General features: G+C 40.3%; 3 protein-coding genes across 4 annotated transcripts; 1 reads left to right on the top strand and 2 right to left on the bottom strand.

Annotated features, from left to right (window-relative positions):
• Positions 1–1,935: 1,935 nt before the first annotated feature.
• On the bottom strand, positions 1,936–9,839 carry faah (fatty acid amide hydrolase). Its single transcript, XM_076277132.1, has 15 exons — positions 9,574–9,839; positions 9,217–9,330; positions 8,763–8,903; positions 7,589–7,722; positions 6,871–7,077; positions 6,487–6,527; positions 6,128–6,252; positions 5,668–5,793; positions 5,165–5,262; positions 4,938–5,037; positions 4,191–4,234; positions 4,040–4,079; positions 3,801–3,909; positions 3,152–3,297; positions 1,936–2,667 (listed from the first exon to the last, which is right to left on the bottom strand). Exons 1-15 carry the CDS (start codon positions 9,778–9,780, stop codon positions 2,545–2,547), a joined length of 1,755 nt encoding a protein of 584 aa, XP_076133247.1. The 5' UTR covers positions 9,781–9,839; the 3' UTR covers positions 1,936–2,544.
• An 803-nt stretch (positions 9,840–10,642) lies between these two features.
• uqcrh (ubiquinol-cytochrome c reductase hinge protein) lies at positions 10,643–12,594 on the top strand. The gene is made up of 4 exons (XM_076278280.1): positions 10,643–10,777; positions 11,646–11,681; positions 11,782–11,940; positions 12,325–12,594. Exons 1-4 carry the CDS (start codon positions 10,733–10,735, stop codon positions 12,355–12,357), a joined length of 273 nt encoding a protein of 90 aa, XP_076134395.1. The 5' UTR covers positions 10,643–10,732; the 3' UTR covers positions 12,358–12,594.
• Positions 12,595–14,203: 1,609 nt separating this feature from the next.
• Positions 14,204–17,393, bottom strand: LOC143116909 (retinol dehydrogenase 13-like). Of its 2 annotated transcripts, none has more exons than XM_076278278.1 (7): positions 17,173–17,393; positions 16,875–16,993; positions 15,933–16,088; positions 15,485–15,589; positions 15,164–15,376; positions 14,756–14,857; positions 14,204–14,634 (listed from the first exon to the last, which is right to left on the bottom strand). In XM_076278278.1, the coding sequence occupies exons 1-7, from the start codon at positions 17,235–17,237 to the stop codon at positions 14,312–14,314; spliced, it is 1,083 nt and encodes a 360-aa protein (XP_076134393.1). In that variant the 5' UTR covers positions 17,238–17,393; the 3' UTR covers positions 14,204–14,311. The 2 variants fall into 2 exon arrangements, with proteins under 2 accessions (XP_076134393.1, XP_076134394.1); XM_076278279.1 differs by having other exon boundaries at positions 17,333–17,370.
• Between the last annotated feature and the right edge of the window lie 2 nt (positions 17,394–17,395).

The raw sequence follows: 17,395 nt of genomic DNA, 5'->3' as shown, positions 1-17,395 counted from the left end.
GAGGCAGGAGTCTTGCTGTGACAAACGTTATTACCTTCAACCATTAGGACCTGGTGGCTCTGTGGCCCCTAAAATGACACATTAAGAGAGAATGATCCTAGTTTAGTTGAGGGGATATCTTCCTTTATGTGGTTGCTCGCAAGTCGGCTGTGAGTGCCTTGCAATGGCTTTTAAAGTGCCTTATCTTATGTCCTGAGGTGGAAGCGAATGGAGGGTCCTGGTCTTTTATTAATGAGACGTTACATTGACAGAGCTGCCGGCGTGATGTCTATTTTGTGGATCTAGCAGGCGCATCTGCTGACTACGTCAACTCGGTTTGACATCCTGTTTGACAACTTTTACCGAAATACAGACAAGCAAACTGCTCTCATCAGATGAGCACAGGAATGTTAAATGGGGTCACGAATTCGCAATTATAAATTAGATCTACACTTATGAGGAAGACAGGTTCTTCAAGAACCTAGACCCTAGAAGGTTCTAAAAGATTCTCCTGTAGGGTACCTAGAATACCTACTCAGATGTGTTGCGCACCTAACCACTCTCAAGTCAGGTTATCCAACATGAGGTCTTTGATCCTATGAATCAGGTTTTAATTTTGTGAAAATCATCTGTTAAGTTTTTGAATAAATCAAAGTCAGATATTTTTCAACAGAATCATGCTGCTATAAACCTTTTAGACCTCTTTTAAACTCATTAGAATTCCATAATTCTGCTTAATTTACCATCCTATAAGGATAAATGGATCTCAATTAGTGAACAGCTCACAGTGGAACCGCTGAGTCTATGTGTGTGTGTGTGAGTCATATACAATGATGATTATTTGCAAACACCATGGTATTTTCAGACCAACAGGCCTGCAATTAGCTCTAACTCCCACTCCCGCCACCCAAACATTTTCCATTCTCTATGCGCTTAAACTATTTGTAATACTGATATAGCAGTAATAACAGTAATTTTGATAATAAACTCAAGTCTATTCCACCTTGCTGAAAGTGGTATATAGAATAGGCTATCTTGGCTAATATCGCGGCACATAGGAGCTAGGGAAAGAGAGAGTGCAAAAACAATGATAGCAGGAAAAAACACTTTGCCCTTAATGGTCTTCCATCCCATGGGAGTTGAGGAAAAAATGTAAATTTATGTAAAACCCAACGGAAACACATATTTACAATATGCCAGGGTAATCACTAGATGCCGGCATGGCAAACTGGGCTCGCCACTGTAAGCTATGTGTCATTAAGTCCAACTATGGCATCTCTAAACAGTTGCAGCGGTACGCCAGCCCTGCCAGCGGTACAGTAATCACTCACAAGAGCGCTGCAAATGATCTCCACTCATCTGTGGCACGAAAATGAAAGAGCGAGGAGCGCAAGGCGAGGAAAAATATCCTATTCTCGCCCGTCCGCCCCACCGTAATACACGCGCACTCGCGCGCACGCTCTCCACCCGCCGCCACCGGCGAGTCAGAGAAAACGACGTGCGGCTCGTTTTCGTTTTCCAACCGGAGCTCGGGAGGTGGAGCCCTGCCTCCTCTTATCATTACGACACTGAGGAACACAATTGCTCCTGTTAATATTAGTATACCTATTCACGCTCCATTGACTGTGTCAGGCAGACAAGTAGCCTAGCGCACGAGAGGCGCTAAAGAGGGGGGGGAGAGTGAGGAAAATAAGACATCATCTCTTATGAAAGCACCAGCCATAAATGAATAGCTTCGCAATGAACAGCCGGACGGAGGAAACTATTTAGAAAACATCAATTTATGTCGAATTAAGTTGTATGACCACCCCCCCCCCCCCAACTCCATTGTGAATATACAAAAAATACAGATAAAACACTAACATATGCATACCAACATATACTAACATGAACACAAAGATAGTAAAGTGTATGATTGTAATTATGACACTTATGTTATTTGACCATTGTTTTGTATTTATTAGTTCACTGTGAATTAAATGAAATTCAATTAGTTGAAATACAGAGGTCTTGTCAGAGGAGTGTTTTTTTTTTTTTTCCCTGGCGATCACTAAATTAGTAGCCATAGGCCTATCAACCAAATGATAGCTTAATTGATGCTGCAGCATTTTAATTTAAATATTTAAGTATCACATTTGAGAGTACTGTATGATCTATCTGTTCATTATTTTAAATTTAAACATTTTCTCATGGCATGAGAAATGTTTTATCAATTAAATCAAAATCCTGCCCTATAACAGCTACAAAATAATTTGGAATGAAACAGAGTGCTATACAATGTGCCTTATGAGAGGTATCAATGTCAAGAAAAATAGTATAGTTTAAATAGGATAGTGTAACTCTTAAACTCTTACAAACAATGCTTTGTTAAGAAAGATTTCTAGTATAAATATAACATGAAATTCATCAGTCTAAAGTGATAGGTCTTATTTACATATGGTCCTCTTCTCATGTTAACCACTTCTTACATCTAGTTCTTATATCAGTCTAAATTTACTGTGTACAAAGTAATCATGGATTCAGTGTGACTGTTCTATAAGGCACTATAGCTGCAGTGGTGTGACTTCACTTCCTTCTCTCTTTAACTAGCTGTTCCACCTCTCTCATGAAGCGAAGACAGAGTTCCTCTTGCCAGGGGAGAGCCACACACTGCACTGCAACTGGAAGTCCTATGGCATCTCTCACAGCCTACACAGACACACACACACACACACACACACACACACACACACACACACACACACACACACAATTATAGAAGTCATCATAACATTTCATCATGTCAAAAAACTCAGATATCTGAAGGAATCTAGACTGAATAGGGACTCATGCTGAGGGACAGAACACCGGGTTGAAACCACTGGGGATGTGTTGCCACCTGGTGGCTATAACTGGAAGTGTCTATATTTCCCTTATTTCCCTTATTATTATGACAATGAACCCCAGTTCATCTGCAATATTGACATTAATTCAAAGTCTGGTATGCAACAATTTAAATCTAATTAATTTAAACTATTAGTAGGTTAATATTTTGCAAGGCTTCTAACCTGTTTTGTAACTGTCCCATGATGGCACCTATCATCGTTGGATCTAATCGTTCTAATGAAGCTGGCATAGACTTCTGTGTAAACATACTACATTTGTGTCCCCATTCCACCCCCCTAAAACCAACCTTGACAAAGAACTTGTCAAATGGGTCCCCAAAGTTGCCCTTATGGTTCTCGAGCTGGGCCTCGTCATCTGCCGTTACCATGGACACTGGCACCACTCCCGCGGGGAAATTCAGAAGGTTATACAGCGTCGTGTAGGAGAGAGCACCTGAGATAGAGCACAGGTACACATGAGGACAAAGATTTCAGTTATAAACAGAAAAATATGTTAAATCCCTTGTATTATTGTTTGGGTACTTCCCACAGCGGTCGATGATTAAAAGAGTGAAAAAAATACGGATGTCTGACATAAAAGGTTTTGGAACAGAATCACAAGTCTAAAGAGAGCAATGGACATTTCTAAATCACTTGCTTTTGTGGTGTCTCAAAATCATTATTTTAAAGGGTCACCAATAGGTAACTGTACTACAGTGGAGACACGCAACACTGAGTGCATGCCGTTGCTGGGCAAATGATCAATGTGTGGCATGAAAGCATGGTAGGTAAATATGCTTGTCTTTGGCCTGCTGTGTTGCAGTGATCCGGTCACAATAAGCTAATCTCTCAAGCAAGATAAGGAAATTAAGTAAAACACAGCTGGCATGCCAAGCTGTTAGACTGATATAAAAAAAGGATCTACTGGAGAGGTGAAAGGGGGAAAATTGGCCATACTGGTGAGCTTTCCACAGTAGTTAAAGTTATAAGCTGGCCCAAGCATTGGAGTGAGCAGCACATCCATCTTCAGTCTCCGCCATTCAGACATGAACTCATGGGTGTAATCCTGAAAACACAGGACACACAGACTCAGTTCCTTGACAAAACCAAAAACCAGCCTGCCTGCCATTTTAGAAAAAAATGTGATCACGGAGGTAGCATTATTGTGATGGTGTAAAATAAATACATCCTTTTACCTCAACACTGGTGTGTTGTCTCCATAGATCTGCTACAGAGCTTTAGGAACAGAGACGTCAAAGATTAGACCTGACTGTGAACAACCTGACTCTTAAAAATGAAAACAAGTACAAGTGCATTTCCTAAAAAGCAGAGACAAATCCACCGCACCTGACTCCAGCCGTGGCACCCAAGCTGGCGGCAATGCGAGGGAACTAAAAGGAGGAAACAAATTATACAGATGACATTTTATTTTTTTTTGTAGTTAGAATTTGGTTCATTTTTTTGTTTTGGTTGATTTTATTTTAATAACTCACAATTCCTATGAACACTAGGTGGGTTAACATGAATACTTTTAATCTGATTTGAATTGGAATAATGGCTCAATAGGAAAAAAATGTAACATATAAACACCTTGATCGGAATAAAACTGCCTATCAAATTGGAATTTTAATCAGAATGAAAGGGGTGGTGTATTCCGTTCTTATTCTGATTGAACAGCCATGTTTACAGTCAATTGGGTTGCCCGCTGTAGCTTCTCAAGTAAAAGCAAAGCAGCAATGGCTATTCCGATCAAATATCCTAAAGTGCATGTCAGCACCTGATCAGATTAGAATGTACTCCATGTAAACAAATTACATGAATTTTAATTCGGAAGAGTTTAATCGGAATGACAAAACAAACTGTCCATGTAAATGGGGCTACTGACTCCTTTGCAAGCAAAATTGCACAAAGACAAATTATCCTTTAAAACCAAGATAATATGAAACTGTGCACTTGCAACCAAAGTTTATAACTGAGTGGTGGTATTCTGGATCAACCACAAAATGTGAAAAGTCAAAAGTTTCACATTTTGTGGTTGATCCAAATAACCACCACTCGGCTATAAACCTTGAATATGCACAAGATCTAACTTACAATTGGCCGGAGGATGACTGACAAGGTTTTCTTCAGCCAGCGTGGGAGACGGTATGGTATGATCTGGGGCAACAAACATGGGTCAACAGGTCCATCTTTCCTGCAATAATGAACCACAATCCCATGATCAATCAATCGAATCAATTAGGTAAAACACTCCATCATCTCATAAGAAAAGAAACACCAAAATAGAGTATAGGTCAACCCTGTCATAATGTGGTACTCACACACTACCAAGCAGTGTCTCAGCTCCATCAGCAAGAATGCCTTTCACCACCAGCTCATGCATAGCATAGACAATTTGTGGGGGAGTGAACGGCACAAACTGAAGAGAAATGAGAGTAGTGTAAGGTTTCTAAACTGGAATGATCATTTATTCCCATAATAGATTAAGGATTACAAATAAAGAAACACTTGGTTATATCTGTATGTTCATGACAAGGACCTTTGATGGCTACTACAGAGGAGCAAAGGCACTCCTTTTGACCAGTTAACTAAACAAACAATCTACCTTTTGATAGTAGCTGAGTAGCCATCTTGCTACCCGCAACCTTATTGCAGCGTGTGAAAGCAGTAAAATCACAGTAAACATATAGTGTAAAATCATGTGTCCATCACATGAGTGGGTTTGTAATGGACTCCAGAATCTTTAAAGGACATCAGAGAGAGAGAGGGTGAGAGGGTGGACTAAACACTTATGGTAGGGTGCTCTGCTGACCGGGAGACGTACCGTGTGTCCTGCTCTTTCCAGCAACTCCTTAGTCTCCCTAAAGGCCCGTTTCATACTGGGCGAGGGCATGTGGTAGCCATCATTCTCATAGTAGCCAATCCGAAGCCGTTTGGTGCTTAAGTACACCTATGAGACACCAAGACAATAGCTTCAGTTGGATGCAAAAGAATATTTGTAACATGTTAATGCTATTGCAGAAGACCTACAGGCTAAACATGATGCTGTATGCAAACTTTTGAAAGCAGGTAAGGTGGCATGTATATTAAATCAGACACAGACATTATAATCAGCTCTCACATGACATGCACACTATATGCTGTACAAACAAGTAAATCATATGGATGCAAAGAGCATCCATAACTGCCCCAATTACCCCCAATGCCCTAAATGCCCCAATACCCCCAACCCTGTAAATGAGGACCATTAAGGGGAGTTCTGCTGGTTCTGTTCAGAGCAGTACCTTCTCATTAAAGGGCATGGGTGGCACAGTGGGATCCAAGACAAACATGTCCTCACACAGCAAAGCCTTCATGCACAGGGCCAGACTGTCAACGTCTCTGGCCATGGGCCCAATGGCAGACAGCACTAACATAAGCATAAACGCGTGGTTAGATAGCTATACAAATGGCCTGGTTGTATAGTTGTATGTGTTTTTCCATAGTGAACTACTACTGCATGTTTGTATTATTTCTGTATGTAATATGGATTTTATTGTGCATGTTGGTGAATACATTTTGTAGAGTGACTGGAAGTCACTTTTGTAAGGCTCTCTACCAAATGACCATAAATTTGGGTTTAGGCGATTGTGTACAAACTGACCTGATTTCTGTCCACGGCAGACGGAACTTAGGCCACGTAGGCTGCATAACAGATAAAAGACTGGAATCACATGACGATCACACAAAACAATAAAAGCCCTCTTTTGTGCCTCTGCCCAATGAAAATGTGATAACCACGTGAGCTAACACACATGCACACAATTACTCACAATGCAATGATGCACCTACTCACACTAGTACACATCTACAGTATGTAGCTCATAAACATGTATACATTCTCTAACTTATCTTATGAATAAAAAAACATTAAATTTCAAATCTGGAGAGAATTGTAAAATGGGATGGGGAGGCAGGATTTGGAAGACTGAAAAGGGCTTGTGTCCAACAGTACTCTCACGAATGTCCAAACAGAGAAGACACCCACCTGATTCTGTTCGATGTTGGCTTGAGGCCACATATCCCACAGAACGAAGATGGGATGCGGATACTTCCTCCGATGTCTGTCCCGATTCCCAGGATGGAGCCGCCCCCTCCAATAAGTGCGCCCTCCCCCCCAGAAGAGCCACCTGGAGTCTTCTGAAGGTTACGGGGGTTAAGGCTCTGCCCATACAATGGATTACTGCAGTCATAGCTGAAACAAAGCAAGCAGGCAATATAGCAGAAGAGAGGACTGAAAATTGAGAAAGTCAGTATTATAACATCTTTTATTATACTTTTGAGGTGTGAGGTGTACACTTGGAAGTAACAAAGGTCACATAATTGCATACTTTTCAAGAAATATTACATAACTTTTAAACTTCATTTGACACTGCCATTGTAGCCGTGAATAAAAAAGAGAAAGGATAGAATAACTTGAAAGACGATAGAAAAAAGAGTTTTCATCGATCATGATCAGTCCTTGAGTGGTCTTGTGTTTTCACATATTCAAGGATTCATCACTATTCTCAAAATAACTGCAATTCTAACCACTTTTGAGGGTTGCTGCGGCAAATCTGACACTAATGGCCACAACAATCACAACTGATTGTATTACTATTATTCCCATCCACTATTCTGATTCATTTAGGTATGTACATGCGGAACAAGAAGGTAGCACATTTGTGTAAAAAAACAGTGCACTCCTTCATGAGATAATGACCTACTTGAGAAGGCCTTGAGGGATGTTGGTCTTGACAAAGGGAATTGCTCCCTGTCTTTTCAGCACTGTCACCACCACACAGTCATCCTCAGCGGGGTCATCCACCTTACCAAGCACTCCACACGTGGAGTCATGACCCTGGCCAAAGACACATTACGGACATTAGAGCATGCTTCTTTTTAATGAAGATATTAACAGTGCAATTCAAATTTTCACATCTGGCCCTTTCAAAATAGTAAAAATGCGTTGTTTAATGCAAAGTAGGATCCAATGGATTGGACATCTGAAATAGTATATTTTAAACATTTTCATTCCTCCTCATTCCCACTAAACGGTCACTCCATATTCGGTTTCTTTTTCTCTGTAGCATTAGAGTAGAAAAACAGCAGAACATGCATCACTGAAGACAAACACTTTTTGTACTCCAGTGGTCAGTAGCACCCAGATTTTTCTAGGCACGGACAATTTGCTCCGCAATCCATTTTGTGCTGCACTGCAAAGCAAAACTATTGTAGGAGACTGCTGATACAGAGTTGATGCGAGGATAATGGATAGATTGGAGGGTTGGATCATTTTAGACTGATTGATCCCCCAGACTGCAATTCTACGGCCTCATAGCATAGTGTGATGCTTACATCTGGATACCTGTAATGGTGCATTCACTTGCTATACATGACTGGTGATGGACAATGATGGACATAGATGGACAGTTAGTGATAGACATTGATGTGTAACTGGAATTGATGTAAGAAAAGTACCATCATTCATTGTTAACTACTGAAAACCTATAAACGATTTCAGAGTCTGTTAGTTTGTTTTGAATAGTTCATAGGTCTATCTTCCTTTGCGCATTTGTGTTGTAGAGAAAACAACATCAATGATTTTGTGCAGTATTGGTGATCGGATGTCAACTTTCAAGCCCCATCTTGGCATTATCACAATAACAGAAATTCAAGAAATGCTTGCGCAACAAGTCTATTCATCAGAGGCTTAGTGAGGTTACTACGCCATCTTGTCCTACTAAAAGTTCTGGAAAAACAGGCCTATTAAGAGGAAATGTAAATCTAGCATTTCGAGACATTACTTGAAGGGACATTTCTTTTGTGGTCCCAACATGCAAACCTGCTTTCAGAATTCTCTCATGTTGAACTGTTATTGCCTTTTCTGTAGCAACCTACCTTATATCCCACGTTATCTTTGATACTGACAGGGACGCCATAAAGAAGGCCACCTCTGCAGTTCTCTATGTTCAATAATTGTTGCTGGCTCTCCAGTAGAAAATCTGTGGCACAATTCAGTCTCTTATTCACCTCCAGTGCCTGGGAATCAAAGTACAGTATTTAATGACTGAACACAGACATATGTTGAGGCTGAAAAAAACACCTTATGCAATATCCCTGTGTCTTAAGTAATACAATACCAGTGAAGAGGATATTTCAGTTAATGATTTGCAAACTATGCAAGGTAGGTCAAAGTTGGGAACCAATCATACCAAACACAAGCAATGTGCCAGCTGAAGGCTACCATGCCTTACAAACCATGTAGACCACTATGCAAGAATAATAAAAACACTTCATGGGAAATTCAAAGAATAATTTAAAGATAATCAAAAGATAATCAATAATATGTTACCTTTTCCATATATGCATGGAGAACTGCATGTGGGCTCAAAGAACCTTCTTGCAGTCTTTTTGTCAATTCTGTCATAGACAGTGAGACAATATGTGCATTTTCAGCATCAGATTTCTGAGGGCAATAGAAATCAGAAATAAATTTTATGTATGTACTGTATCTCAATACACTTTCATTCAGGTGGCTATAGCCTCAAATGTCTCAGGTCCACTCTAATGCATACCTAGGTGAACTATGCAGCACATACAAATAGCCCTCTTAAACACTCTGTCTTCTGTAGGCTACTAAGGTTACAGAGTCATTGGCTACTGCATTTGTTATAATGATTCTGACAGCTCTAAGAAAAGCATTCCTTACTGTGGTACTGAACTGCTGAACCACCTGCTCAGCTTGCTGGAGCGATGCATCTCGTCTTGATCTGGCTTTGCGAATTTTAAGTTTCATTCGCTGACTGTTGCAGTATCTCATGAAGAACAGCAGTAGAGCACCTCCGCCTGCTGTAGCGGCCAGAACTGATATACAAGTTGGATCCATTTCTGAAAGAGAAAGTTCCGTCCACTCCATTGTGACACCGTGCAAGTTGTATTTAGAGATCAGCTGTCCACTGCAAGTTTAGCGGGTGGTTGTGGTGGACAGCGGAAGTCCTAGCAGTCTCTCACACGTTGCCAGATAATGACAAAAATAATCTAAACAAATCAGACTCTGAGGAGACCACAGCTATTTTGTAATTAATATTGAATATGTCTGTTTTGAAGTCTATTTCACATCCTAACAAGATTGGAAATGTTTTCCTCCAGTCCTAGATTGTTTAGCCTACATTCAAGCAGATAAACAGTTGCCAACAAATAGGCACAGAGCAGATGTTACATTATCCGAGCATATGTTATTATCTTTTGTGGGCAATTTTTTGTAGAATATTTGGTATTTTTGTATGCGAAATATGCCCTTTGCTTTTTTGGTTGATTACTTAACCTTCAGATTTGTGGGTCCTTTGTTGTCTGAAGGTGATGATACATGGAGCAACTTTTTGGGCAATGTGGCTAACAACCACATAATCAGTTCGATGGTTTCAGATTGAGTGATCATGGCAATTTTCATACTCATGATTAAAGTTCTCTAAAAAAGAAAAACAAAGTTCCCCAATATCAATGGGAATATGCCAGAACAACAATATCTACTCAGGAACACTGCCTAGCAACATTGTTGCCTTGTGTATCATCAGTTTGAGAGGCTGCATTGGTGTTACACATTGAATGTAGAGCTAGTTTGTTTATTTGCATCGTTTTTTCTGGGTCCAAACGGCTTATTTAAGTCATGTCTGGCAACCCCCTAAAACATGTCTCCAGTCCTGTTTGAATTCCACGCCTCTAGATGGCAGCTTACAATTAATTTCTAGACTAGGACCTAGAGAGAAGAAGAATTTTCGTCTCTTGAAGTGTCACACTGTCCTTCGACATATCGTAACAGCGGCTACTCTGGTCTCGTCGGGTTAGCTAGGGACGCAACAACTGCAATCATGGTCTATGAAGAGAAGATGATTTTGAATGGAGACCCAGATGAGGTATGTGATTGACTTATTTATGTGGCGGCATATTTCCAGTTGACATTATTGCCATTGTACGGTCGGTTAACCACGAAACTGGAGGATTCCAGCTAACGTAACCTGATTAGCATTGCTATCTCGGGAGCTAATGTTAGCTAGATAGCAGGTTGTCAGTGAATTTTCTAGACGTCATGGACATGGATTCAATAAACAATTTTTATTCTGTAACATCTTAGTAACATAAAAATGAGCAAGATATCACCACGACTAAGTTTTAGTAAATAAAGCTATTCTGTTAAGTAACAGTATGAGGTATCAGGGTGTCTAACTTCTCCAAGAAGCTATCGCTGGTTAGCTAGCTAGCTTCTAGGTAGCTACATTGTCCTCGTGAAAACGTTAGAGACTAGAATAATCCTCTGATGTTAGCATACGATGTGGGACCTACTCTTTATGGTTTTCCATCGCAGGAAGGTTAAGAAGAACCTGGCGGGGTAACCTAAAGAGTGCTCTTTCATTCTTCAAGAAGTTGTAAAACAAAAATGTTGCTTGAAGAAGAGGTTAGCACTACTGTGGGAGCATTTCTACATCATTATTATTAGTAGCTGCTAGTCATCTGTGAACGTTGATTACAGACGTGCGTTCTTCGAGTTAAATGTCGAAGCTGGTTAGCGATGTTTTTGCCAACACTCTTGATCCCAAAGATTCTAGAGCGCTACGAATCTTTGCTTGATACACTGATGTACGTGTGTCTGTCATCCAAGTATAACTAAGTGCCAACACGAAGGTCAAGGATTCTATTATCATGGAGGATTAGCGCTGTAAATGACATGTGCTGCTGGATGTAAACATCTGTAATATATGCTAATGTTCCTCCTTTTATGTTCAGGAGGAAGAGGAGGAGGAGGAAGAGGAAGACATGGTGGTAAGTGTTACACTTATAAATTGTCATCCAGTGACCTTGTAAGAAAATCACCTATTAGGGCCATCTGAGTGGAACTCAAACATTATCTTTATCTGACCAGGACCCCCTAGACACCGTCAGGGAGAAATGTGAGCAGACTGCACACTGCGTCCACGCACGCGAACGGCTGGAGGCATGTGAAAACAGAGTGGGGTCACGGTCGACTGAGGAGGACTGCACAGAGGAACTGTTCGATTTCCTCCATGCTCGTGACCACTGTGTGAGTAGTTTGATGAACATTTTTGTTTTGAGATTATAATCTTGTTTTTTGTATGCTGCCTGCTGGCTTCTCTAATCAACTGAAGCTGTGGCATACTTATTATTAGTCTCAGGGATGCTCAACCCTGTGGGACAAGAAGTGCAAAGTAATGCTACACATTAAAGAAAGGGAAACAAAAATGGCAAATCTATAATGAGGTCAAATTGGTATTAGTTCAAGACTAGTGGCTTTCATTATGAAATGTGATAGCATTTTGTATTGACATCAAGAAACACCAAAAGATGAGTTTTGTTCAATTAAATAGCTTTTGGTGTTTACAAACTGAATCAGTGATTAATACATATTCTGAATAATGTTTGATTTTCTCTTGCTCTCTCTTTTCAGGTGGCACACAAGGTTTTCCATTCCGTGAAATAATCTCAACATCCCACTACTGCAAGTTGATGTCCATTTATCTAAGAAACAAATGCTTTGCTCACATTTATTATTGTACGGAAGGCTCCCTGTATAAATTATTTGTTGCAAGGGATGCTCTGTTTTCATGTGAATATTGTGAATAAAATGTTATCTAATGTGATGCAGACTTCCGAGAATGATTGAAACTATCAGTGTTGGATAACCACAAATAAAGACAGTTAATTTTATAAAGCTCCACTGAAAGCATTTCATTACAGTTATTGGAGTCTCAAAATGCCAGCTCTTGTGTCAACATGCCATTTCAGCATACTCTGATGACTTCTTTTTAAACAAGTGTATTTATAAACCCTGTCATCTCTGTGGTAATTGTTTTCAGGTTGTGTAGGGGAAGGTTTTTCATTTTGAAACTTATCAGGAAGGATTGTATTAAGATCTGAAATTAAGTTCCCCACTCTTGCTATGTTTACCTCAGGTCAAACTCTGTAAAGTCTTAGCATTTTCCAATAACTTATAGTTTGTTATTTCAATACCTTGAGTTATGTTGCATAATCTAAACACAGAGCTGACCTAAAGACTTTGGCAGAATAAAGCTCAAAGTTAATTTGTGCAATGACCACTACATTATTATTATTATTGCTTAAGCTAGGCAGTTAACTCCACCTGCCTCAGGTGGTGGTATTGTGCATGGCAATACTACACTGCTCCCAGTGTGGTGAGGCAGTGAGAATGAATGAAAAGCCCTTTCCCTTGCAAACTGATCAATAAAGATGACTTAAGCCTCCATATCTAGATATTGTCCTTTTCTCTGTTATTTGTAATGCCGTTCACCCCAAGTTGTGAAATTCAGGTGACTACTGCCTCTGTTGGCCCAATTAACTGCTATCCAGCCCATTGTTTGGAAATCTACAAAAAACGTATTAGATGTTGTCCCAGGTAAATAAGCTACTGAGTGGTTTGAAAATGTGTATCATATTACACAAAACATGGGTCTGATCTGTTTTGTTGAGGTCAGAAAATTACAAAAAAATAGATTTAGGCAACTGCATACCATGTCCATGTCCAAGTTTTGTACAAAAATATACATGTTCTAAAACCACCACATCACATCCTCACATTGTCTAGAAAAGGTCACAACAACGAGGCATGTAGTACCTCATTAAGACAGGTCTATAAAAACAGACAAAGACAAATGAAAGTCAATCTGCAATGCAGAAGTATACTACTGCCATTATGCAGTGGTATGTCTAGATTTTTGCCAGTGTGTGTTTGTGTTTACCTGGGTCTGTGCCTAGGTGTATGTGTGAGTTTTCACATGCAGTGATTCAGTAAGACAATTCCCTGTGTGTGTGAATGTCTACAAACATTTGTGTGCCTGTGTGTGCATTTTAATATTTGTGTGACTGTGGGTGTCTGCATGCATGTATGTGCATGAGTGTGAGTGTTTGTGTGTGTTTAGAGCACCTACACCACAAACAGTGATCATAGGACACCAAGCAGGTATTGAAATATGAAAGTTGCAGTGCCCCCTATTGGTGTAATTGTAATAAATGGTGTGTGCATGCAAAGACTGCCAGTGATACGGCATGTCAAATTTCAGCAGCAGCAGTCATAATTAAGACATTCCAGGAGAAACAATTTGCAGTGGAGTTTGGTAAGATGGTTAAAAAATCACAATCTCTCTACAGCCTAGCAAAAATGTTGATTTTAGCCTTCAGGATATTACATTGATTCACACATTCATCTTAAAGAGGATGAATTCCCTGAATTTGACAAAAAGTGTATTTGATTAGAGTTACAGACTGCACCTATAGTAAGCCCTTATGGAGGGTTTGACTTAGAGTTAACATATAGTGAATATGAAGACCATATTTATTTTGGTGTGATATGTGTAGTACATTTCCACAATGTGAGAATGCTCCTGAGTTCAAACTGGATTAGGGCTTGTCCAAACAAGTTAACATGTCGATTTGACTGGCTCAGATGTTGTGGTGGTAAAGGCTGGATTCCCAGTGAGTTCAGGAGACACTGTTGCTATGGCACTCTGAGACGTAGGATGTGCATGTGAGACTGTTTGTCCGTTGAGTCCCAGCAGTGCGACACTGGCATTCCACAGTCGCTCAGACGTTCTCTCATCAAGTGCCTGTGGGGCCGGATCCTTCTCAGTCATCACATCATAGTAACAGCCAGAAATACCCTCCAACTCCTTAGCAACGGCAAGATAGACACTAGACTGAGCCCCAAGTGTGGGAGACTTCACAAACAAGTAGAAAAACGGTGCTGCACACACAAAACAGAAAAGCAATATGATGAAAGGACTACACATCACACTCATACAGTATTTGTGTTATGTATAAACATGCTAAGTCTCTTCTTTACACACATAGCTATTCTTACTCACAAAGCACTGTGCTGGAAAGCTGTGACTGGTGCATGCCGGTGTGTCTCCCCAAGTCTGTGCCAACTACTCCTGGATGTAAGGCATTGACAGTAACACCAGTACCTACACAAAAGAATGGAAAAGAAGATAACTGTTGTTTTGCTGTTCCCTCTCAAATATAACTGTATATTGACAAAGCAAATAAAAAATGCATACAAAAAAAGTTAATACAATAGCTAGCTACACTGCAAAGCAAAGGGGTGCACTGGATTTCAAGACCAAACAAAAGCATTGTTGCAAAACAAAATGCAGCAAAATAATAATATAATATAATTGTAATATTTTGATAATGCTGTTTTCATAATCGTTGGAAGTCATAATTGACAATTCATAGATTTATTTCATTAATTGCACAGCCCTGACACATACCCTCTAATCTCTTAGCAAGCTCTCGTGTGAAGAGTACAATAGCAAGTTTGCTCTGGCTGTATGCTTTCCTCGTGTCAAACTTTCGGCGGTCCCAGTTCAGGTCATCGAAGTCCACCTCCCCAGTGACATGAGCCACAGATGACAGGTTAATGATCCTGCTAGGGGTGGATGCTTTCAGCTTATCCAGTAGGAGATTGGTCAACAGGAAGTGACCTATGAAAGACGTGTAGCATATGCATATATTTATGTATGTACATCTTTATGCTTCAGTGTGAGGAAAAATGCATGCTTGCCAATTTCCAATTTCACCAACTATCTTACCGAGATAGTTGACCCCAAACTGCATGTCAAATCCATCTTCTGTCTTCCATGGCGGACAGCGCATGACTCCTGCATTATTTATTAACACATCCACATGTTCCTCCTCTTAAAAAACATAAGACACAGAGACATTAAAAATAGCAACAATACAGTTGTAGGCAAGTTTCACAAACGTCGCTGCTTCAGTACTATTTTTTTTTCTCATTTCACATCTATACTGATGAACAGTTATGACCTATTTGCAATGCATTACTGGTAATATGCATCTGATCACTCTGCACAATAATGTAGCGATTTACAATGTGAATCGCCACCACAAAAACTGAAGCTGCCAAGTTTGCACACACAACATTTGTGTCTCTGCCAAAAATGTTTGGCCATGACTGTACATGTATCAACATCACAATGAATCACTCATGGTGTGTTTAGTTATCAACATACGTCTCACCCTCCTTGATATTTTGGACAAAAGCCTTTATAGATTTGATGGAGGCGAGGTCAATGTGTCTGGCATACACATGTTTGTTCAGTGTCTTTCCTCTGATCTCACGAGCTGCTGCTTCACACTTCTCCATGTCACGACATCCCATAATAATCCTGCCACCTGTTTACAAAGTTGACATGACAATATCAATATGAATTGTAATGTTAAATACTAAACTGCTTTTCAAACCTACTTGTACTATTGATTTCATGAAGTTTTGATGTTGTGATGCCCTCTGCAGGTTGAACCGGTTGAAAGGTAGTTGGAGAATAAATTCCCTTTAGGCCCTCCCCCTAACCCCCTTTGGGTTTATAAGCTTGTATACCCTTTGACAGGTGCAGCCATGCATCCTACTCACTGTGTCACAAGCAACCATGCATTAACGCTGGGAGAAACTGACAAAGCCAAGGGTACAAGGGGCCACACAAGACAAAGCTGCAATGTAAGTCTGCAAATTCTGCAAACTCATGTTCCTGTGTTCTGAGTCAGAAGGCGTGGAGAGACTTTCAGTCCAGCTGTTTCCTTATATGTAGGCTAGTGTTTAGTTTTATAGGGTTCTAATTCTGACTACAGGTCAATTCAATTGTAGTAATACTAGAGGCTACTTAAGCAAGCAGAGTTCCTAGATAAACTCTGGAACCAAATCCATCAGTGCATAAGCCATATGGACAGAACCCATATTATTTCCCCAGTCGTGCATGCAGGGTAGGCCTACCATAATCAGTTCTAATGGTCAGTCACTAGTGTTATCCCTAAAAGAGACCTAGGAGCCTTGCTTGCTTATTAACACAGTGGGTAGGACGCAACCCTGCAACCCTAGTGGCCACTGTATGCAAATTGCCCCTTGGGATAAATAAAGTTGAAGGAGGCATTACCACAATGTCTTTGCTATGTCAACCAACCCACCTCTCCTGGCCAACTCCCAGGCAGTCTCCTTGCCAATGCCTGTGTTAGCACCTGTGATGACAATGGTCTTCCCAGGGATCTTGGCTTTAGATGGACATGGACCCCCAGTAACATAATTCCTTTAAAATAATTTAAAGGTCACCTTTCACAACCAAAGTCTGTGAAGTCATTTTTCTCAACCAAAACCACCATGTAAAATCAGACGACTTTAAGTTAAAACTGACATGCTCAACCATTTCATGTGCAGCATCATCATCCTAAGGTGACTGTCAGAATCATGTTGACATTGTTTACTTACTGAAGGAGAACCGCACAGCCAAACGCCGTGCCAAACACTGACACGGGGAGAATGTATTTGCTCATATTACAGACAACACTAGCAGACCAATGGTTACGGGTTTGACAGTAATAGGTCAATTTTAAATAGTCCCACTGTAAGGCTTATAAAAGTAATTTACCGCAAAACTACTCCTACTGCCATGAGCACTTGCAGCAATTTCCGTCGTCTCTGGATGACGTAG

Source organism: Alosa pseudoharengus, unplaced genomic scaffold (assembly GCF_046254945.1).
Source record: "Alosa pseudoharengus isolate Yale_2024_CS ecotype anadromous, Long Island Sound unplaced genomic scaffold, YU_APseudo_1.1 YU_APseudo_1.1_scf_11, whole genome shotgun sequence".
Lineage (NCBI taxonomy): Eukaryota > Metazoa > Chordata > Actinopteri > Clupeiformes > Clupeidae > Alosa > Alosa pseudoharengus.
Note: the sequence above shows the minus strand (reverse complement) of the source record. Positions and strands in the feature narration are given on the sequence as shown.

Bases quoted from the DNA above. Each gene is read 5' to 3' on its own strand.
- faah (XM_076277132.1), bottom strand. From the start codon at position 9,780: ATGGAGTGGACGGAACTTTCTCTTTCAGAAATGGATCCAACTTGTATA. The intron at 7,078-7,588 runs GTAGGTCATTAT...GCTTTGTTTCAG, and splicing joins ATCCCTCAAGGCCTTCTCAA to CTATGACTGCAGTAATCCAT. The intron at 4,080-4,190 runs GTGCGGTGGATT...CTGTTCCTAAAG, and splicing joins GGTGCCACGGCTGGAGTCAG to CTCTGTAGCAGATCTATGGA.
- uqcrh (XM_076278280.1), top strand. From the start codon at position 10,733: ATGGTCTATGAAGAGAAGATGATTTTGAATGGAGACCCAGATGAG. The intron at 10,778-11,645 runs GTATGTGATTGA...TTTTATGTTCAG, and splicing joins TGAATGGAGACCCAGATGAG to GAGGAAGAGGAGGAGGAGGA. The intron at 11,941-12,324 runs GTGAGTAGTTTG...CTCTCTTTTCAG, and splicing joins TCCATGCTCGTGACCACTGT to GTGGCACACAAGGTTTTCCA.
- LOC143116909 (XM_076278278.1), bottom strand. From the start codon at position 17,237: ATGAGCAAATACATTCTCCCCGTGTCAGTGTTTGGCACGGCGTTTGGC. The intron at 16,089-16,874 runs GTGGGTTGGTTG...CTTTGTAAACAG, and splicing joins CTGGGAGTTGGCCAGGAGAG to GTGGCAGGATTATTATGGGA. The intron at 15,377-15,484 runs GTAAGATAGTTG...CGTCTTTCATAG, and splicing joins GTTTGGGGTCAACTATCTCG to GTCACTTCCTGTTGACCAAT.